Below are 23,234 nucleotides of genomic sequence, written 5' to 3'. Positions count from 1 at the left end.
ACACAAACTAAACATGCTTTTGTGCATATTTGTGGCATTTCACGAGCAGTTGCAACTGCATTAAAATTTCAAACTTTACAAATTTATTAAAATCCTACATTGTGTTCCCTTCATTTTTTTGTTTCTTTGGCACTAACGCTGACTGAAAGCGTACAGGTGAATTGGCAACATGGGATCACTACTTACGAATAACACATGGCTTCTAACTCTGCCCAACTTTTTAATGTTTTTCACCATCAGCTTGAGAATTTGAAAGTGCGAACCCTTATCTAAAATTACTAATAGTAACATATCTGAACAAGTGAAAAGACTGTAGTTCAAAAGCGGCTTTACAACATGAGTTATAAAATTTCACTTATCAGTGAAAGCTCCAAGGTTAAAAAAAAAAACCTGAAGCTTTGTTTTTTTAGCAGAAAGTGTAAATTAACAGAGCGATCACTGAGCAAGGGTGGTGAGTACAAAATTTATGACAAAAAATATTGTAAAAATCAATAGGTTTTATGTTTGCTGGACTGTAGATCGGATGTGAGCATGCAAGTATGCCAAACAAATGGTACACCTACTGGATTTGCCAATACTTGGTTGCTCGGCAACAGCAGGGGGTGAGTGCAGAATATTGCAACTGAAAAGTCGATGATATATAAAATAAAACATATTTTTCTGTAGCATTAATTCCTTCAGGTGCTTTTGTTAACACTTGCTCCTAGTGCAACCAAGGCACCCCAAGTGAATTCAGATGTAAAGTAGTCCCTCATGAATTGCAAAAAAAGGGACAGAAGAACACACCCACAAAGGCAACAGGATAGAAGTGAGACTAAAACAGCCCAGTGGACTGATCCAAGGTGTGACTGACAATTTTTCAAGCCATTGGCTGAAGATACCATAACAAAAGAAGGCATTGGCTGAAGGTGGCAGACCCAAAGCCCCTTAAATATGTATAAGATACAATACGTTTTACATGAATAGCACAGGCACCATACACTGAAAACAAAGAGCATGTGCAGACTCACGGGAGAAACCATAATGTAAGACTAAAAAGACTGTAGGGCTCTATTCCCAGTGCGTGCAAAACTAATGCAGCAGTTTGAGACACCATTGGGTAAAGTATACAGCAAGAGTGTATTTAGTGCACCATTTCAAGTTTTGCACCTAGAAATGGGAAAGAGCATGCTAATTGAGAATGTTGCCCCCTTTCCAAGGTACAAAAAATGAGAATATGTCGTATTTGCCCACAAGATTTCTGTCAGGTTTTTGCTGATGCAAATGTTTTTGGGGAAAAATCCTAGGATATGCAATTTGCCCAGAATTTCTAAGTCGGGGTCAAACTCTTGTTTGCACTCAAAGCAAAATTTACATAGGGTGCAAAAGGAGCCTGTATTGTTGAAGAAGCAGGGAAATGTGTATTTAATAAGACGTTGATGGTCCGTTACGTACTAACATTTTCCATGTGTATGACATCAGATGGCTAAAATTGGGGCGAGAAAGGCATTGTTCTGATACAAGGTGTGACTTTGCTTCCACAATGCTCAAAAAGAACAGCGAGTAAACCTACTGTGTCCACTTAAAGAGGCTTGAGCAATAAAGCAAGACTCATAAATAATTGTGTGCGGTGTGTGAATGACAAAATAAACTAAACAATAAAATAAAACAAACAAGAAATTAAAATGCTAAAACCAAGTTTAATAGAACAAAACGTTCGTACAAAAAGAAAACGTTACTTACCTGCGGTAACTATGTTTCTGTTGGTTACGCTATCTACCCATAGATTCCTCACCTGTAGAACAATCACGGATCTCGTCACTGCATGTGACATTAGGCGACACCACCGAGGACATAATGCACCTGCCCCGGTGCATCAACGTCAGTTTCCCTCATTTTTTTTTCAAGCCTTTGAGGCGAAAGGATAGATTGAAATGGATAAGAATTGCAGTACCACAAAATGTAAGATGGAGACTTATTAACTTTCCCTATAACTCATCCATCAAATGGGGAGGTGGGCGAATCTGCAGGCAGACAGGGTATCCACAAGAAAGATCATTACTGCAGGTAAGTAACCTTTTCTACTGATGGATACTTCTACCTGCAGATTCCACCCCTGTAGAACAGATTTCAGTCATACCCTGCCAGGGAAGGTTGATAGATGACTAGACTCGAAAATCCTGCAAGACAGACCTTGCAAAGTGTCCATCCCTGAGCATCTCCGCATTCAGGTAGGAATGCTCAGGAAAAGTGTGCATGGAAGCCCACGCTGCTGCCTTATAGATCTCTGCAATTGGAACACCTCAAACAAATGCAGAAGTGGTTGGCTTGGCCCTGGTGGAATGGGATTGGATGCTCACAGGAGGTTCCTTCTTGGCTAAGGTGCAGCTGGTCTTGATGCAGAGGATGATCCACTGAGACAGAGTCCTCTTCTGTACCTCCTTACCCTTTCTAAAAAAATAAATAAAAAAAAGCAGTCACAGAGATGGTTGTCTGACTGGAATTCCTTGGTGTGTTCCAGGTAGTGGGTAACCGCCAGCCTAGGATCCAACTGATGCAACTATGTCTTCTCTTTCTATGGATGAGGTAGGGGGAAGAAGGCCAGAAGAGTAATGAATTGGGAAAAACTGGAAAGAAGTGACCACCTTAGAGAGGAAAGCAGCCATGGTTTGCAACACAACTTGTCTGGAAAGAAGGTAGTGAAAAGAGGGTAACTCGATAACCCTTCGAGCAAGTTATAGCAAGTAAAAACACAGTTTTGAGTGTCACCATGTAAAGGGTACAATTGTGAAGGGACTCAAACAGGGTCCTCTATCAAAAAAGTATGAACCAAATCTAAGTCCCACTGAGGAACCACAAAAGGAATGGGGGTAAACCACTGGCCAGGCCTCTGAGAAAATGCATAACAGGAGACTTTAACAGGGATGGGTGATATGGCAGACGGGAAAGTAGGCAAGATGGATAAATAACCCTTTCAAGTGCCAATGGTGCATCTCTTCTGGACCAGGGAAAGTGCAAATTGCAGCATGTTAAGAGTTTAGCCTGCAAGGGATCCACACCACTCTCCGCACACCATGCAACAAAGTTGCACCATCTGCCAGAATTAGTAGACAGTGGAGGGATGAAGCACAGTCAAGATGATATTGACCATCGCTGGTGGAAGTTGAAAGGAGCTCAGGTGTCCTCGCTCAATCACCAAGCATTAAGGTGGAGTTCTCACACTGGGATGCAGACCTAACCACCCCACCACACCCCCTGACTGAAAGAGCATGTAGAGATTAGTGGAACGTGAAGAGGGGGACATGTGGAGAAGTGCAGAAGGTCCGCATACAGTACAGCATACCTTCTCAGTCAACCTGGGGACAGGAGAATAACTTGGGCCCAGTCTTGGCGAATCTTCCTGGCAACTTGAGGAATCAAGGGTATGGAGGAAATGCGTACTGCTGAAAGTTCCACCTCAACTGAACCACGTTGTCCATGGCTCCTCCTTCAACAGATGCTGGAGGGTGAAGAACTTCTGATCACAATGAAGTCTGACAGGTCTCATCTGGAATGGGACCTCTGCCCTAAGAGGCACCATTGCAGAGGCCTCATATGCAAACACCTGACTGAGATAGGGGAAATCATAGTACCTTCAGGACTGGAACTTTCACAGCCAGCTTGAAGAAAGGAATCATTTTGTATATATCGTCCAATGTTAGAGGCGGAGGAAAGGCAGGAGCCAGGTGGTATACAGTACTGACCCCCTGAACTGGAGTCTTTGGCAGGGCCACAGGTGAGGTTTAGTCTCGATCAAAAAGCCCAGGTTGAACAAGAGAGATGCTGTTGTCTGCAGATGGTGCAACAACACCTCTGGCGACCTGGCTCTGAGGAGCCAGCTGTCCCGTTAACAGAAAATAGGAATGCCTGACCATCTGAGATAGGCTGCAACCACTGCCTTCAGCTTCATGAAGACTTGCAGCGTGGATCTCAATCCAAAGGGCAGTACCACAAATTGGTTGTACATGGAACCCAGCTTAAATTGCAAATAGTTCTGATGAGACAGCAGGACCGGTATGTGGAAGTACACATCCTGCAGGTCGAGTGACACCATCAGTTTTCAAGCTCCAATGGCAGTAGAACTTGAGCTATGGTCAGCATTTTAAACTTTTTCTTTTTGAGGAAGAAGTTCAGTCTCCTGAGGTCCACAATGGGATGCAGACTACGGTCCCTCTTGGGCTCCAGGACGTAATGTGCCTACAATCCCTGGTCTCTTTCCTTCTCGATCACTAACTCCACCACTCCTTTGAGGAGGACAGCTTCTGCCTCCTGTTGTAGTATGGCTAAATCGTCAGGAGGTGAAGAGGAGGGAGGGAAATGGGAGGCAGAACCTGAAGGAAGGGAAGACTGTAACCCTTTTTCTACAGTGACCCACTGGTCCGAAGTAATGGGTTTCCAGGATGGAAGAGAGTGGGATCCTCACCCCCAATCTGGCACCGTAACTAAGGTAACTATAACTCGTGCCCTCCCTATGCACTAAATACCCCAGGTATTACAGCACTCAATGCAACTTTTATGACATCATTAAAAGTATCAATGAAACATTAGCAGTCAAATTATTGAATAGAAAACTGTGCATGGGTGTGTGTGAGTTGTAGTTAGCTTAGGGCGCAAGTTATAAACTTGAAAAGAAATAACTAACTATAACTGCTGAATTTCTATGGCTTTGTTCGAGTAAATTCAGAATCTAACAATAACGTCCCTGTAATCTTTTTTTTCTGTGAATATATATAGTCAGTAATGGAAGCTGAGCTCACAGCTCACTACATTTTCTTACACCACTTGTCCTAGCTCACAGCTCGCTACATTTCCCTACAGTACATGCTCGAATAGTAAAAGCTTTGTGTTATGAACCATATATACAATTTTATACACCATATCCATATGGATTCTTATCTCCCCAGCAGCAATACAGTGAACTGGCAGCCACAGGGTTTGTGCTGCAGAGGGTTGGGCCCTACTGTCCGGCATAATAAACATGAAAACATGTTGTCCTCAAGTATGTCCCGTGCCTTTATGATAAGATTTTCAAACCCCTGGAGGGTATGGAGGCCTGAGTGCTTGCTGATCACACATGGGTGACCTTTGTATCGTCCAATACCTGCACAGGATTTGATGGCTTTGTGCACTTCTATTAAAGCTTGGTTCATGGGGCCACTACTTTTGTGTCTATCTTCCAATCACCATCTATGGCAATCCATTTACAAGGTATTAACAGTTGTGGATGCCGACTGGGCTGGGGAAGTTGATACTAAAGTGAAGGCTGCGAGCCCATGGGCACTACCATTCATGTGTAATAGACATTTTCTCCTCTTTTTGAGAGTCCCTATGTAAGATGACCATAAAAATAAAAGAATATGTGAGAAAGAAACTCAGGAATGCACTATCCTCGGAGGGAGCGTGCGTCGTCTTTGTCTTGAGAGCGAGAGAGAGTGTGTGCTAACCCTTGATAAGGTTATCTAGTAATAGCAGTGTTGACACACCTTTTTTGGACAGATTTGTTAAAAATAGCTAGAAAATATGAACACTGCTGAAAATGAAAAAGTCCACATTTGTACTTTACCAATAACCTTCATCTGCTTTCCTCAAATCAAATCAAATCAAAACATTTATAAAGCGCGCTACTCACCCGTGAGGGTCTCAAGGCACTAGGGGGAGGGGGTTACTGCTGCTCGAAGAGCCAGGTCTTGAGCTGCCTCCGGAATGCGAGGTGGTCCTGAGGTTGGCGGGGAGGGAATTCCATGTCTTGGCCGCCAGGTAGGAGAAGGATTTCCCACCTGCCGTGGTGAGGCGGATGCGAGGGACGGCGGCGAGTGCGAGGTTGGCGAAGCGAAGTTGACGGGTGGGCATGTAGAAACTGAGGCGACGGTTGAGGTATTCGGGTCCCTTGTTGTGGAGGGCTTTGTGTGCGTGGGTGAGGAGCCGGAAGGTGATCCTTTTGTTGACGGGAAGCCAGTGCAGGTGTCTCAGGTGGGCGGAGATGTGGCTGTTGCGGGGATCCAGCGGAAGATCTTTCGGAGCATGTGGAGAGTGAGGAAGCAGGAAGATGATGCGGAGAGTGAGGAAGCAGGAAGATGATACGGCGTTGACTTGTTTGGTCATGGTGAGAAGTGGGTCCAGGATGAAACCAAGGTTGCGTGCGTGGTCTGAGGGGGTTGGTGCGGTGCCTAGGGCCGTGGGCCACCAAGAGTCGTCCCAGGCGGACGGGGTGTTTCCGAGGATGAGGACCGTTTTTTCTGAGTTCAGTTTCAGACGGCTGAGTTTCATCCATTCTGCGACGTCTTTCATTCCATATTGCAGGTTGGTCTTGGCGCCAGTGGGGTCCTTGGTGAGGGAAAGTATCAGCTGAGTGTCGTCGGCGTAGGAGCTGATGATGATGTTGTGTTTGCGTACGATGTCGGCGAGGGGGCTCATGTAGACATTGAAGAGAGTCGGGCTGAGCGAGGAGCCTTGTGGGACGCCGCAGATGATCTCGGTGGGGTCTGAGCGGAATGGAGGGAGGTAGACTCTTTGGGAGCGGTTGGAGAGGAAAGAGGTGATCCAGTCCAGGGCCAGTCCTTGGATACCGGTGGAGCGCAGGCGGGATGTTAGGGTTCGGTGGCAGACGGTGTCGAAGGCAGCCGAGAGGTCGAGGAGGATGAGGGCGACTGTTTCTCCGTTGTCCATCAGAGTTCTGATGTCGTCTGTGACTGAGATGAGGGTGGTTTCTGTGCTGTGATTGGCTCGGAATCCGGACTGAGAGGGGTCGAGTAGGTTGTTGTCTTCAAGGAAGTTGGTCAGTTGCTTGTTGACGGTCTTCTCGATGACTTTGGCAGGGAAGGGGAGGAGCGAGATGGGGCGGAAGTTCTTCAGGTCGCTGGGGTCTGCCGTAGGTTTCTTCAGTAGGGCGTTGACTTCCGCGTGTTTCCAGCTCTCGGGGAAGGTGGCAGAAGCAAACGAGCTGTTGATGATGGTCTGGAGATGCGGGGCGATGATGTCGTCGGCTTTGTTGAAGATGAAGTGTGGGCAGGGGTCTGAGGGGGCACCGGAGTGGATGGAGTTCATGGTAGCTTTGGTCTCCTCCGTGCTGATGTGAGTCCAGGCGTTGAGGGTGATGGCTGGGGTTGTAGGTTCTGTGGTGGTTGGCTGGGTCTGGTGTCCGAAGCTGTCGTGTAGGTCGGTGATCTTACGATGGAAGAAGGTAGCGAGGGAGTTGCAGAGGTCTTGTGAGGGCGTGATGGAGTTGGAGTTGGCGTTAGGATTGGAGAGCTCTTTGACGATGTTGAAGAGTTCTTTGCTGTTGTGAGTGTTCTTGTCCAGTCTGTCTGTGAAGGAAGTTCTTTTGGTGGCGCGGATCAGCTGGTGGTGTTCGCGGGTGGCATTTTTGAGGGCAGACATGTTTTCTGCAGTGTGGTCCTTGCGCCAGGCTTTCTCGAGGGTACGGCAGTTTTTTTTTTATTCCTTGAGGGTGTCTGTGAAACATTGAGGTTTCCTGGTGCTGGTCTGTCTTGGGAGGCGTCTGAGGGGTGTGAGGTTGTCCGCGCAGTTGGTGATCCAATGAGTGAGGCTGAGGGCTGCGTCGTTGGAGAAGGTGGGTTGGTTGTCACTGAGAGTGGAGAGAAGCTGTTCCGTGGGGATTTTGTTCCAATGTCTGCGTGGGATGGGTTGTGTGCGGAGGTGGCGAGTCTCGCGTCTGAACGTGATGTGGACACATCTGTGGTCGGTCCAGTGTATTACGGAGGAGTGGCTGAAGGATACGTGGTTGCTGGCGGAGAAGATGGGGTCGAGCGTGTGTCCGGCGATGTGGGTGGGGGTGTTCACCAGTTGCTTGAGACCGAGGTTGGCGAGGTTGTTGAGCAGGGTGGTGGTGTTGGGGTCGTTGTTCTGTTCCAGGTGGAAGTTGAGGTCACCGAGGAGGATGTAGTCCGGCGAGGCAAGGGCGTGCGGGGAGATGAAGTCAGCGATGGATTCTCTGAAGAGGGTGCGTGGTCCAGGGGGTCTGTAGATGAGAGTTCCTCTGAGGGTGGTCCTGGGGTCGGTGTGGATCTGGAAGTGCATGTGTTCGGCGGCGAGGGGGGTGTCTTCGGTGGAGGTGGTGACGTTGATGGAGTCCTTGAAGACGATGGCAATTCCTCCACCGACTTGGTTGGTGCGGTCTCTCCTGGTGATCTTGTAGCCGTCGGGGATTTCCTGAAGTTAATATTAAAATATAACACTAGAGAAAGCAAGTTGGGGTCTACTTGAAAAGTTCCCCATGTAGACTTCAAAGAATATTTAATTTCTGGGGCCTTATATAACTTTTTGTCCACCAAACCTATGATACGAAAGGGCACTTTTTGCTGTGCATAAATATACCATTTAGCTGGGAGTTCTACATGAGGTCCGATTCACAAAGCTATTAGCATATGCACTTTCAACTAACACATGGTGTGCCAAAATAACCCTATCCCAAACTTGGCGATTAACCCAAAAAAGTAGATGTACAACTTCTATTGTAAATCAGCCTGATTATATTCAGCATAAGTGAAGTCACATTTATGAAGTTACTGCGTTTCGATTCATTCATTGTTTTAAAACCCAACAATTAAATAACTAATAATTGTGTGCATTTTCACAAAGATTACATACTGGAAGAATCTGTAATTGAACCCAACTCAGCTCTCTGTCCTGTATAGCCAAATTCCCTTTTGTAGAATTGCGGAATACACCCACTTGTCAGCCTGTTGTGTCCTGAAGGGCCTGAAACAAATCAGATCATACACCAGTCACTCACAAATACAAAAATATATACATACATTACACATACGGTAAAAACATTCCATACAAATGTAAATTTTCAATAGATATTTGGTAAGGATCTGGCAAACAGTAATTGTTTGGCAAAAGGTTAAAAGTCTGATTCAGAAGGCCATCTATATAAGTTAGAAGTTCTACACTTGTAAGTTTCTTTCTAAGTTTGGTGTAGTTTTCCAACTTATGGGTTCACAAAGGATCACAGGAACAGCCTCAAACGTCGTGGAGTTCCATTCCAAATCTGCAAAATGTACTTGTGTAAAAAAATTCCATTAGGTGCAAACTCACCATGAATTAATGATGCAGAAATGTGCTCTTTGCACATGTAGGTAATTGTTACTTAGCATGAAAGCATCTGTTCGTAACGTGTTGTGCTTTGCACACTTCTGCCATCTTGTGTTGGGCTACATTAGAAGTGCCTTTACTTTAAAGAGGCTTTCAATCAAGGGATATGTGACTCTTAACCTTAGTCCATAATATACATGGGAATAGACGCCACCTTAGGTTTTTTTGCTCAATGGGTGAAAGGTGAGAGTGGTGTCTAGAGTGAGAGAAATGAACTATATGTACATTGTAGCACTACTGTTTTTTAATTAATGTGTACTTAGTAAAAGGAAGCTGCTATGCCTCCACTGTAGGGGTCGGGGGCAGGGGGTGTAAATGTTTATCTAAAGCACTACACTCTACAAACAAATGCTTACAGTTTAAATAACATTTTCTGTTCATAGCATGTGTAGCTGTACATACACATGCACTGCATCAACTGTAAAGCAGTTTCCTCCCTTTGGAGGCTAGCAGCCAGACGATGCAATGTTTGAAACAAAGCTCTTAATACAGTTTTGCCAGCCGTAGCTTGCGGACGAACTCGTATGTCCACACAATAATGCTTTGTTATTGTGTGTGCTGTTGACCAAGTAGCTGTTCGGCAGATAACACTGACTACAAACATAACCCATGTATTGCAGTATTATGGGTATAACAAAGTGTGTAGCAATATATTTAGAAACAAAAATGGATGTTGCTTCGTACTGGTTTGAAGTTCGCTTTGCCTCTATGCAACTATGGCTGCATCATAGCTCTAATAGGCTGAGATTTAACGTTATTAAAATGTACAGTTGCACATTTCTGCAAAGCATAACCTGGTTTCCTGTCCTGGCAACTGAAAGCGAGGGTTTCGGATAATAATCAGTTTAATATTGCATTCATGAATTAAATCATCTCAAGGACGTCTGGCGCTTCCTTTGGGATAAGATACAGTTACCTGTTCATTAGATATGTTTTTGCTGAAAGTAACACATTTCTGTTACATTATTAGGTTGCATAGACTCGTACTGACAGAAAAACCTAATTAAACCAGAGCATCCACAAGAAAGAGTGTTACAGGAAGTAAATAATTTGTTTTTTTTGATTGGTGCTTCTGGTCGCATATTCCCTCCTGTGTGAATAGATATCAAAGCAGTACCTTCCAAGGTGGGGGGGCATGTGGAATTGTACAGATAAAAAAAAGTCCTGCAGGACCGAACGGATGAAACGCCCTTCTGACAGAACCTGGCTCTCGAGGCAACAGTGCCTAATGAATGTGTGTACTGATGCCCATATTGTGGCCTGAAACATATTGAGAAGGAGCACTTAGCGTACTAGTGCACTGGTCGCAACCTTAATCCTGGTGGAATGCACCTTCAGAGTTTCTAGAGGCTGATATTTGGTCAAAGCATAGCAGATCTTAATACAGAGGACTATCCATCTTGATAAAGTCTTTCTGCACTTGCTTGCCCTTTATTGCTCAATAGAACCACACAGAGAGCTATTTGTCCACCAAGTGGTCTTTGGTGCTATCAGTATAAAAATTCTGAGTTCTTTTGGGGGTCTAAACGATGGAGGTTCTTCGCCTCTTTTAGGGGTTGAGGTGAAACAAAGAACCTTGAAAGAGTGACATGAAAAAGGAGTCAACCTTTGGCAGAAAGGTTGCTCTAATTCTCAGCATCAGTTTGGCTGGGAAGAAGGTGATGTAGGGTGGCAGGACTGAAGTAGCCTGAAGCTCACTCATGTGACAAAGCCCAAGTTATCTCAATGAAAAAAACTGTCTTCAGAGTGAAAAAGACTTACATTGTAGCTGTGCAGCAGCTTGAAGGGGTGCACATAAGAAAAGTGAGACCCAAGTTAAGATCCAAATGTGGCATCACAAAAGGCTTAGGGAAAATCCTACAAGTTAAGCCTATAAGCAATTTCATCACAGCAGGTGATTTTTAACAAGGATGGCTGGACTGCAAAATGCAAAAAACACGAAAGTGCAGACAAATAACCTTACAAGTGGCCACTGTAAGTCCTTGATGGGCCAAAAACAAAAGAAACAACATATCCAACAATCTGGCCGGCAATGGACCCTTATTATGGGTGCCACACCAGGCCACAAACTTGTCCCAGCACGTTGTGTAAACAGACTTTGTAAAAGAGCGCCTGGCAGCATGTATGGCATCCACTACTTCGGGAGGTAGATAGAATAAAGTCAACTACCAACACAAAATCACCAAGCATAGAGGAGTAGATTGTGAAGGCCTGGGTGCAAGACCTGGTCCTGCTTCTTCAATAGAAGATAATCCTAAAGTGGCAGCATGACTGGGGGACAAATGGCCAATGCTCATAAGTTCTGGGTACTACACTCTCCTGGCCAAATCCAGAGTGACTAGGGTGACTTGGGCCAGTTGTCCCTGATCATCTTCAGAACTCGAGTCAGGAGGGACAGAAGCAGGAAGGAATACAGGAGTCCCATGCTCCAGTCGTGGTGGATAGCATCTCCGAGATACAGCAGATTAGGAAACTCCAATGTAAAAACTGCTCACAGTGAGTGTTCTCTGCAGTTGTCGCGTAGGCTCTCATTATTCTAATGAGACTACTAGATTTTGAGCAGCAAGATCGTCCACGGGGTGGGAGACTGAGTCTGACCCACAGTGGGTGACACCTGTCGCTCTAAATCCGGGTTTTGCTCCGGCTAACTAGCAGTGCCTCGTCTCTACCAAAAAGATAGGGATGAATAGGCAGCCGAGCACATGACATATTAGGCTTCTCAGGGAAGTTGTGGTCACTCAGGTCGCATCCGGTTCTCTCATTCACAATTCGGTCTCATACATAAATGATAAACAGAAGCAGTATATGTTCTAATGATTTGTTTAATAAAACGACTGCATCTTAGATAGCAAAGCATGAGCTGCAATAACCAGGACAACACGACATGACAATATTAAAATGGTGACTAGGAGAGTGAAACACAAGAATAACGCTATCATATTGTCACTAGAATTTATGGACTATTTCCTTTCTAAGTCACAATCTGAGCACAGCATGTTAAGCTCCAATTCTGCCTTTCAGGTTCCCCCAGGAGGACATCGACCCTCATACCTGAGCAAAGGCCTGTAGTCTGTGTTAGCATCCGCGCAAAGCATTCAGCAATCAGCATACAGTCGTGGTTCCCTGGCTGGAATGTCCCTCTTAACATGAAATGGGACTAGGAAGTGCTTTTATAATAACACAGCTGATGTTCTAAGAAAATGTCCCCATGTAAGGATGTGTATTTTCTACGAATGTTGGAGACTAAACATCTATCACGTTCACCGGCAATGTACCAAACTGTAGCCTTGACTGAAGCACAAAGTGATCAAGAATGTCTTGTTTGAGAACACAGTGCTAGGCTGAGCAAAAACAGTTAGATAGATGAAAATAAAACAAGACCGTAAAACTGGTATTGGAAAAATAACAATGCGAAGCCGAATAAAATATATCTAGGTCAAAGTGCACAGCGGCCTAGTGTGTTAAACTAACGTGCATGGAGCTATAACTAAAATGGCTACACAACACAGTGGTGTAAAGACTGAGCCAGGATTCTCACCATTGATGAATGATGCAATATACCACTTCCAGGTGTTGCTGCTTTCATGACCCACTAGGCATTGCCAACTGAGTTTGTCCGCTCATGTTTAAATAGACCAGGTGGTGCATGAACAAGGAAATATCATAACAATTGAGCCAGTTCGAGGAGCAAGGCCTCCTGGCACAGTACCACCCAGGACCCGACTCCACCCTGCTTGCTGCAATACCACATGGCAGTAGTGGTGTCCACAAGAGTCAGAATCAGACCCCTTTTGATGGGTGGCAGGAAAGCTTTCAACGCGAAGGTAGTCGCACGCAACTCCAGCAGGTTGATGTGAAGTCGAGTCCAGAAACCAAAGTGATCTCATCCAAGCAGTGATGCACCTTTCACCACTGCTAGCTCTGGCTGGGGGTTAGAGAGAGGGATTTGCTTATAGTCCAACTGCGGCTGGGCAGCCACCACGACAGATCTTTTACAGCCTCCTTTTAAACTTGGATGGAATCCAATTGATGCAGGGCTTACTGAGTCTCCAAATCCCACCAGAGTGTCTGCATATGCCATCTGCCATGGCAGAGGAGCAGGGTACAGAAAGCCACAGGCCAAGACACCTTAGTGTCACAGGGATCCAGAAGGCTGAAACATCAGGATCATAATAGAATGCCTGAGACTCGTTGATCAGTCTCTGCAAAGGTGTGACTTTGGCATGTCATAATCAACCATTATGACGTCAGGTTGTTTGTCGTCATCTAGAGGTCGTTCACGACTATTGTGACCCCGTCATCACCAGTCAAACGTCAAAGTAGGGAAAAACTGGTATGTGCGAGCTCCAAAGATATGCTGCAAACACCACCAATCACTTCTATGAACAGCCAAGGAGGACAGTTGTGGCTGAACGGGAACAGTGCAAACTGAAAATGCTTATCGGCCACCTAGAACTGGAAGTGGAATCTGTGGGTCTGAAGGACAGAAACATGGCAATAGGCGTCCTTGAAGGTCCAACACTACTCCTGGATGCAGGTCAGATAGAACCTCAGCCAGAGTGAGCATCTTGAATTTGCCCTTTCGCAGAAAGATGTTGAGACACTGAAAGTCTAAAAGAGTGAAGACCTCCGTCCTTTTTCTGTACTAGAAAACAGCTGGAAAAACATCCAGTTCCTGTTTCTGAGGCTGGCACTCTATGGTTTCATTTGCCAAAAGAGCCTATACTTCCTGCTGCAAAAGGACAGGTCCTCCACTGAAAACTGCTCAGATGTCAGTGGAAAATGTGGTGGGTCAAAAAGGAATGGCAGAGCATAATCATATTAATCGATCTGAAGGACCCATCTGACAATGCTATGTTGTGCTACCCCATGAGGAAATGACTGATCTTGCCTCCCACAGGTCAGTTGTGTGCCGCCGAAGGCAAACTAAAGCAGCTGGGAGGCTGATGCTGGAGGGGTGTGGACTGGGAGGTTTGCTGTCCCTAAGGGCCTGGAAATGGTCTACTGACCACCTATAAACAAAGGCTGAACATCACCAGGGAAGCCCTTATATCTAATGCTGGTGTGATACACCATACAAGCCCCTACTGCTCTGCCTAAGCAATCAGTAGTGTCCAGTCCTGATCTAGTGACATATGTTTGCTGCTGTATTCTGGCCATCTTAAACAGTCAGTGCCAAGTTGGCAAAGAATTCATCAGGGACTGCCAGGAAGATCTTAGCGACCAAGTCCACAATGTATGGGAGTATGTACCGAGCAAACATCTGGCAATGACAGACCCAAGGATTAGGCTGGTCAAGGAGAATATTTGTTTCTCAAATCTACTACACTGTTGATCTGGTGAAGAGGGTGTTGTAGGGATTAATTCTGCTGGTAGATGTCTGAACTACCAGACTCATGTGTAGGGTGCTGTGTCAGGAAAGCAGGATCACTTGGAGTGGCCTTGTAGCATTGGGATACTAGCCTACTCACGGCGGGCACGAGAAAGGGTTAGCCTAGGTACCCATTTGAGGGTCAGTCAGGGCATCTCGGAAAAGCAACAAGGGCTCGGACGAAGCCTGCACAAGCTGCTTAATTTCTGTGAGGACATTGTTTTTACCTCAATAGAAAGTAAATACAAGTCTAGGACTTCTGCTTTGCCTCTGATGAACACTTCTAATGAGGCTGTCTCTTCAGCTGAAGAACCAGGGGAAAATCCAGCGGAGTATCAGGGCAAGTGTTCATCCAACTGGCCTCTAGTTCCAAGTAGAAAGAGTGTGAGAGACAGAGAGTGTGAGACAGAGAGTGTGAGAGAGAGAGTGTGAGAGAGAGAGTGTGTGTGTGTGGTATATATATGCTCCTAGGTAAAGGCAATGTTCTGTTACAGTCCAAATCAACTCAGACAGGGGTGCCACAACTGTTCTGGGGCACAACATCAGTCGAGAAAGCTTCAATTCAGTTCAGAGTCGGAAACAACAGGAACAGAATCGTCCTTCGACACTGGGCTTGTGTTGACATGGCAAGAACCGGCATGGATGTTGGCGCTGTATGTGAAGTCAGCTCCGGATTCAGAGAGGAGCCCGAAATGGGTTGAGGAGGCACAGACAGTGTTGAGGTCAGATCCGTTAGTGGTAACCCAACTGGAGGGGTCCATGGACCTACGGGTCCAGAAGGTGGGGCAGAGGAAACCGGTAGGGGGCCCAAAGATTTGTAACCTGGCTTCTCTGAAAGTTTCAAACTGTTGAGACTTCAACACTGGTCCTAGAAATTCAGGGTGCCCGGGGATAAACTGCAGAAACAGCTCCTCTGTAGGGGGCCAGGAGCGAGACCAGGAGGCACATTGACATCTTCACAACTTCTCAATAAGAGAGTGGTGGGACTGGGACAAGTTTTGCTTGCCCTTCTTGTGCATCCTCTTAGAATTAACCTTTTGGGGGAACAGCCAAGAGCGTGGAAATGGGCCTCCGCCCATATCTCTGAGCAGGAACAGAACTTACACACCTTATTTCAGTGTTCAACAATGTAAGACTTGGCTTTGCATTCTCGGATTGGCCTAGAATTCATAAGGGCGCTCTTCACATGACTTGGATTTGTGGCCCGAACTCAAATACCAGAGACCGACCATGTGAGGTCCTGTCACGGAACCATGTTTGTGAAGTCTCTACAAGGCTTAAACCCTGTAGTTTTAAGAGGGGACATGTTTCCTTGCACACTGGAAATAAGAATGTTGGGAAAAAAAGTTGGGTGCTAACTCTGGATCCGTGTGTGAAGGCGTGGAAAGAAAAGAACTAACAGCAGCAAGCAGATGTGAGCTTGTATGCGGCTCTCACTCATTTTGTCACTTGCTTCAGAAGTTATGTATTTTAGCAAGATCTCTCGTCAGTTGAAATGACAAATGACTTATTATTTTGCTGGACCGCTTGCTATTTTATATTTAATGCAAGTAAGACTTTGGGGCTTTCTGAATTATTGTTGTGTTTATTTTCAACATCAGTTGATGGAATGCTGCATCATAAATCCATAGTGGCTCCATTTTCACATGTAGCTTTTGCCCTCAGAGGTGCTGGGAGTACATGTTTAGTGTTGGGGTAGTAAGTTTGCATACATTTGACAATCCACCTTGCAATGCCTTCTTTGGAAATAGGGTGACCCTTGTAAGGTTTCGATAAAGGAACAAAAATGTAAGTTAGCCTTATGAAAAGGTTTAGTTCTGTCAACAGTACTTGAGTGCTCGCTGAACATCTAAAGTGTGTAACGCTCTTACTGCTACAGGTTGCCAGGTTGTGCAGAAAATAAAGGGCACTCAGTAGTCTGATTTATGTGGAAAGGGGAGAATACTTTAGGTAAAAACCTGGGATTCATTCTAAGGGCTAGTCTGTCCCTGTTTATGTGAATGGTTGGTTCTTGAATAGTTAGAGCTTGTAACTCATTAATGTGCTTGAGCAAAGTAATAGTCACAAGAAAGGCTGCCCTCCAAGAAAAGAACTGTAAGTTGCATGATTATAGAGGTGTTTTTGAAGGTATAACCCTTAGGAATCCCTCCAAGCATACCTTGAATACAGGAATCCAGCCAGCAATGAGTGCTCCCCCTGTTCTGCATGTGTGCAGCTATGACTGCTAAATGGAGACATACAAAGGTGTATGCTAGACCTGCTTTTTAATGACATATAAAATGATGCCCAGCAAGTTAACTTTGAAAAGTCTAATTACTTGGAGATGCAGTGATGGGTAAATATTTTCCAGTAGAAGGCCTACATGTCTCTCGCAAGATTGCTTTACACTCCTGTGGGGAGTGTAGGTATCCAAACTCCTAACACCTCAGGGGCCAGATTTCTAGGTTTTGCAGTTTCTGTGTGAGACAGTCCGTTCTGTTCGGAAACATCTCATGTGGACTTATGGTCAGTTTCAGTATCAAAGAGAACAAGCGTTATCTGACTTGTATTGGTGCCACTAGAATGAAAGCCATGGAGTTCTGCCTTATTCTTCTTATCACATATGGAATAAGTGGGAGAGGTGGAATTTCGTAGCCAAATATCCCCGACAAGCTCTTCTATAGAGCACTGCCCTTGGACTGTGATAGTGGATATAGCTGGAGGTGAAGCTTGGGCATTTTGCATTTTCTGGGGATGCAAAGAGGTCCATTTTGTGGGGTTGCAAGGAGGTTGATGGCTGGGGTTTCCCACTGCCAGAAGTATCTGTGGAGGACTTTTGGGTGGAGTTCTGGACTTGCCGTTGCATCCTGCTTAACAGGTCTGCACTGCTTAACAGGTCTGCAACATCATTGTCAACCATTGGAAGGTTTTCGACTTGGAAATAAATACTGTGGCTGATTTCCCAGTGCCAGATTAGTTTGTGCTAGGGTAAACAGCGGGGTGATGGGGCTTCGAGGTGGGCAGCTGGGGATTTGGGGCAATGAGTGTTCCTTTTTCTGTATTTTGTACACTGCAGCTATGTTATCTGTCTTTAAAAGGACTACCTTCCATAGACAAGTGAGCAGAAAGCTTTGAGGACTAGGTGAACAGCCATGAGCTCCAGGTAACTGTGAAGAGTGCTTTGGACAGTCATGTTGCCCAGGTGTGTGACCCATCCAGTGAGCAATTCATCAATGCCTGGGTCTGAAAAAGAACGGACTGATCTTTCTGCGCATTCAGATGGAGGCGAAACTCACAGTACTGGTGGAGGAGCTAGTGGTGAGAGTGGATGTAGTTTTGGAGGCGATGATGTATGCTTGGCTGTGAGAGATTGTGGAGGAGGACTTATTACCTGTCTTTACACGTCTTGAGTACTGGGTGTCGAGGGGTCTTGAAGGCAAGCTCCTACTCAAAGGGTAACTTCTGTTTTTTTTTTTTTTATATGAGCTAATGTGTCGGATAGCTTTGGCTGAGGTGATTTATCCGAAATCCTGCCTATTTCAGAATAGATGAAAAGACTCTTTTCTCTCGAGTCAAGTTCTTTGTTTAGTCTCTCAAGAATGGACTCCTCAGAGGTCTGAGTCGAAGGGTTCCTTGGCATCAACTTGGTGTTCTGTTGCAGAGGCACTCTCAGTGTTGATTTCTGCCCCAAAGGTGGAGGCTCGGTGCTTTTGGACTAGAGGGGATTGAGAAGGGTGTGGCTCCATGTTCATTGGTGGATAGTGGCCCGGCTCCAAACGCTTCTCTTAATGCTGACCGGAGCACATTGGCAGCAGTGGATTGTAGGCAAAGGACTTTTTCTTTGCTCATCCTGGGCTCGATGCCCCATGGGAGTGGTGCTCTCCCTCAGTGCAAGGCTATTTAACTGGATGGGGCCTTGTCTCGTGGCTCTTGGAGGTCCTTGGTGTCTTATTGATGCAAGGCCCCTCAGTGTTAATGGCCAAAGGATTCAACTATTCTCTCTTCAGACATGCTTGAGGATAACAGTTCAGGGATGGGCTTGGGTTTGGCCATTGGGCTTTTGGAAGAGCTCACCTCCCCCGGCTTTCATTCCCCTTTTTCTTTGATCAACAAGAAGCTGGAATAAAACCCCTTTCCGTTCTGACTGTGTGTACTCTTTCTATTGCACTCTTGTTGAGCATGGTAAATATTTCCCTTTGTAGCTGTGCAAGATGGGGAGGGGATGACCCTTTCGGAGGCGTATGAGGAGGTCTATCTGTAAATTCCAATGTATGGCCAAAGGAGACTAGATCTAAATCCTATTTGTCCATTGTGGTTAGTTTCCAATAAGCCCCCCCCCCCACTCCCACTGCTTCTAGTACAGACTTTTGAGTAACAGGCATGTTCTTCCACTCACTGTTTCCTACTGGTGTCTCTTCCCTGTAAGTATGTTTCCTCCTTGCAGTTTGCTTGTTGTAAGCCGCCGATGTCTGTATTGTTGTTGAGGGTACTGCGGTCTGTATTGTTGCTATCGATAATGTTGGTATCCTCCTCTAGAGGAGAACATACCTCTGCATCTTGCCCCTTGAAAATGCATTTGCCTCATTTGCTGTGAACCCAGCAATTCTGCAGTGTCCGTGGATGCTAGCGGCTCAATGTGTCTTCCAAATAATGCCCGTCCATCAGAAGGCATGTCTAGAATTTTACTCTAGACTTCAGGTTTGAAAGAAATAGCTTTTACCCATCCCTGTCCTCGGAGGACAGCAGCACCTGCCAATTGCCGAAAGCCTATGGAATCTACATCCATCCCACAATTTCGGAAGATGCTTGTTCACCTTCTTGTAGAATCTTTCTTGCCTCTGTCTTTACATACTCTGGTAACCGATCTATGTAAGAAGCGATATCTGACTACATCTACCAATCAATAAAAAGTTTTTATAGAGCGCGCTACTCACCCGTGAGGGTCTCAAGGCGCTAGGGGGGGGGGGGGGGGGGAGATCAAGCGGGGGCAGGGAGGGTCACTGTTCGAACAACCATGTCTTGAGATTCTTTCTAAAGAGCAGGAGGTCTTTAGTTTTGCAAAGGTTGGTGGGGAGGGAGTTCCAGGTTTTGGGGGTGAGGTAGGAGAAGGACCTGCCTCCTGTGGCGGTGCGTTGGATGCGGGGGACTGTGGCTAGGGCGAGGTCGGCTGATCAGAGGTTGCGTGTGGGAGTGTGGAAGTTCACTCTTTCGTTGAGGTAGGTTGGGCCGGTGTTGTGGAGGGATTTGTAAGCGTGGATGAGGATCTTGAATGTGATTCTTTTGTCTATGGGGAGCCAATGAAGGGATTTGAGGTGTGGTGAGATTCGTTTGTGGCAGGGGAGGCCAAGGACGAGGCTGTGTACTGGATTCTCTGGAGTTTGCGTTTGAGTTTGAGTGTGGTGCCGGCGTAAAGGGCGTTACCGTAGTATAGTCTGCTGCTGATGAGTGCATGGGTGACTGTCTTCCTGGTCTCTGGGAGAATCCATTTGAAGGATATTTTTAGAGTGGGGAGTGTGTGGAAGCAGGAGGAGGAGGTTAGGGCATTGATTTGCTGTGTAATGGAGAGGGAGGGGTCCAGGATGATGCAGAGGTTGCGTGCGTGCGTGTTTTGCGGGGGTGGGTGCTGGGGCTAGGGCGGTGGGCCAACAGTTGTCGTCCCATGTGGTTTTGTTGGGGCCGAAGATGATGATCTCGGTTTTGTTGGAGTTAAGCTTGAGGTGGTTAGTAGTCATCCAGTTGGCGGTGTCGAGGAGAGCAGCGTGTAGGCCAGTTTTGGCGGTGGTGGGGTTGCGGGTGAGGGAGAGGATGAGTTGGGTGTCATCTGCGTAGGAGAGGATAGTGATACCGTGTGCTCGGAGGATGTTGGCTAGGGGGATCATGTAGATGTTGAAGAGTGTGGGGCTGAGGGAGGACCTTTGGGGGACTCCGTAGATGATCTTGGTAGTGGTGGAGTGGAAAGGTGGAATGCGGACTCTCTGGGTCCAGTCGGTGAGGAAGGAGTTGAGCTAGTCTAAGGCTTTGTGGCGAATTCCTATGTTGTGGAGGCGTATGCGGAGTGTGTGGTGGCAGACGGTGTCAAAGGCTGCGGAGAGGTCTAGGAGGATGAGTGCGACGGTCTCGCCTTTGTCGACTTTGGTCCTGATGACATCAGTGCATGCGATGAGGGCGGTTTCCGAACTGTTGTTCTTGCGGAACCCGGATTGTGAGTGGTCAAGAGTGTTGTTTGCTTCGAGGAAGTGGGATAGGCGGGCGTTGAATAGTTTCTGGGCAACCTTGGCGAGGAAAGGAAGGAGGGAGATGGGGCGATAGTTGGAGAGGATCTCCGGGTCGGCTTTGTTTTTTGTTTTTTTAGGAGAGCGGTGATTTCCGCGTGCTTCCAGTGGTCTGGGTAGGTGGCGGAGTCGAAAGAGGAATTGATTATGTTGTGGAGTATGGGGGCGATGGTTGGGCTGGCTTTGTTGTAGATGCGATGTGGACAGGGGTCGGAGGGGGATCCGGAGTGGATGGAGTTCATGGTTTTTTCGGTCTGTTCATGTGTGGTGGGGGCCCAGGTGGTGAGTGTGGTGGGGGGTCATGAGTGGGGGTTGGTTTGGGTGAGTGAGGGAGGGGTGTGTGCGGTGGGTGTGTGTGGTATGAAGCTGTTGTGGATGTCCAGGATTTTGTGGTGGAAGTGATTGGAGAGGGCGTCACATAGGGGCTGTGTGTGTGAGGGGTCTATGTTGCTGGCTTTGGGTTTGGCAAGTTCATTAATGATGGTGAAGAGTTCTTTGCTCTTTTGAGAGTTGTCGTCAAGGCGTGTCTTGTAGTGATCTCTTTTGGTGGTGCATATGAGTTGGTGATGGGTCCGAATGGTGGTTTTGAGGGTGGAGAAGTTGGTTGTGGAGGGTTCTAGTCGCCATATTTTCTCCGCTTGGCGGCATTTGCGCTTGGAGTTCGGGGGTGAACCATGGGGCGTTCTTGATGTTGCGGGTGGTGATGTGTTTTCTGAGGGGGGCTAGTGTGTCTGCGCAGGTGGTAAACCATTTGGAGAGGTTGTGTGCTCCTGTGTAGGGATCATCGGCGTGGGGGTGGAGGGGTTGTGAGCCAGTTGGGAGTTTAGTCGTTCTGTGTGGATCTTGTCCCACATATGGTAGGGTGTGGTGTGTTGATGGTGGTGTGTGGGTGGTTTGGTGAAGGAGAAGTGGACGCAGAGGTGGTCTGTCCAGAGGAGTTTGGTGGTGTGGGTGTAGTCTATGTGTTGGCTTGAGGTGAAAATTGCGTAGAGCGTGTGTCCTGCTGAGTGGGTGGGTGCGGTGACCAGTTGTTTGAGTCCGAGGTTGGTGAGGTTGTCTATGAGGGAGGTAGAGTTGTGGTCTTGTAGGTTTTCCAAGTGAAAGTTGAAATCACAGAGGAGGATGTAGTCTGTGGAGGTGAGGGTGTGCGAGCTGATGGTGTCGGCGATGGTGTCGCAGAAGGAGGGGGGTGGTCCTGGTGGTCTGTAGATTAATGTACCACTGAGGGTGGAGTTGTTAATGTGGATCAGGAAGTGCATGTGTTCTGTGTTGTCGATAGTGTCTTGGGAGCTGGTGGTGACTTTTATGGTGTCCCTGTGTAGGATGGCGATGCCGCCACCTGGCCTGTTGAGGCCGTCTTTGCGTTGGAGTTTGTATCCCTTGGGGTTGGCGATGGCTATGTCGGGTTCTGAGGAGGGGTTGGTTCAGGTTTCCGTGAGGAAGGCGATGTCAGGTGAGTATGATGTGATGAGGTCCCAGAGTTCTATGGCATGTTTGTGCAGGGAGCGGGTGTTGAGGAGCAGGCAGGTGAGATGGTTGTGGTGGTTGGTATTGGTGTGGTGCATGAGGGTGTTGTTGCGGGGTGTGTTCTGGTTGTGGGCTGGTGTGCGGCGGGGTTGGTTGGTGGGGGTGAGGGCAGAGCAGGTGAGTATTGCGTTGGGGGTGTTGTGTTTGTTGAAGGGGGGTCGCTATGGTTTGTGTGTGGTGTGAGGGATGTGGAGCAGGAGAAATGACAGGTGTGGCAGGTGAATGGGCCATGAGTGTGTGTGGGGCTGGAAGGGGTGCACGTAGGGCGGGGGCCTGGGTTGAGTGAGTGGAGGGCGAGGGGGGGAGTAGGTTTGTCTGAGAGGGCCAGGGGGACTGGCGCTGGGCGCGGTCTTAGCACCCGCTGCGCACGTCTGCTGGAGGTGGCGCGGGCGGCGGAGCGGGGAGCGACCTGCGTACAGAAGCAAGTCTTATCTGCCAAGGATCAGCACAGAATTGGCTGCTCTAACCATTATAGCTGACACTGAGGAAAATCTCTTACCTATGTTATCAAGACGTCTACCCTATCTGTCCGGTGGTGTTGATCTAGGCGAAGAGGGGTTCTTCGAGCAGCGCTGAGCTGCTTGAGTTATGACAGAATCTGGTTTAGGGTGGTCTATCAAATAGGCACGTCATTTTTCTGGCGCCTTATATTTTGAATCCTATCTGGGTAGGACAGCAGACACTGTTGTTGGATTCTTCATCATTTTCACATCTTCCTTCCAGATATAGTACACAGCTGGGACACCTCTAATGGATTTTCTAGCCAGCTCCATAAAATCATAAAGAAAGCAATCCGATTGTTTCACTGGCATTGGCAGCTCAAATTGTTTTGCTGCTCATTCTGTCAGAGTATGGAAACTGTCAATATCATCAAAGGGGGAACCCACTGGATGAAGAGCTGGTGGTGAAGGAGCAGGTAATCATCCCCTTTGTTGGATGCACAATGGTCA

At 47.0% G+C, this 23,234-nt stretch overlaps 1 protein-coding gene across 1 annotated transcript in view; it reads right to left on the bottom strand.

Annotated features, from left to right (window-relative positions):
• The window catches only part of CILK1 (ciliogenesis associated kinase 1), a 245,806-nt gene that overhangs the window by 4,903 nt on the left and 217,669 nt on the right, over positions 1-23,234 (bottom strand). Inside the window, exon 13 of the mRNA XM_069235798.1 lies at positions 8,626-8,736. Coding sequence (XP_069091899.1) covers positions 8,626-8,736 — 111 coding nt within the window. The remainder of the gene's footprint in view (positions 1-8,625; positions 8,737-23,234) is intronic.

Source organism: Pleurodeles waltl, chromosome 5 (genome assembly GCF_031143425.1).
Source record: "Pleurodeles waltl isolate 20211129_DDA chromosome 5, aPleWal1.hap1.20221129, whole genome shotgun sequence".
Taxonomy (NCBI): Eukaryota; Metazoa; Chordata; class Amphibia; order Caudata; family Salamandridae; genus Pleurodeles; species Pleurodeles waltl.
Note: the sequence above shows the minus strand (reverse complement) of the source record. Positions and strands in the feature narration are given on the sequence as shown.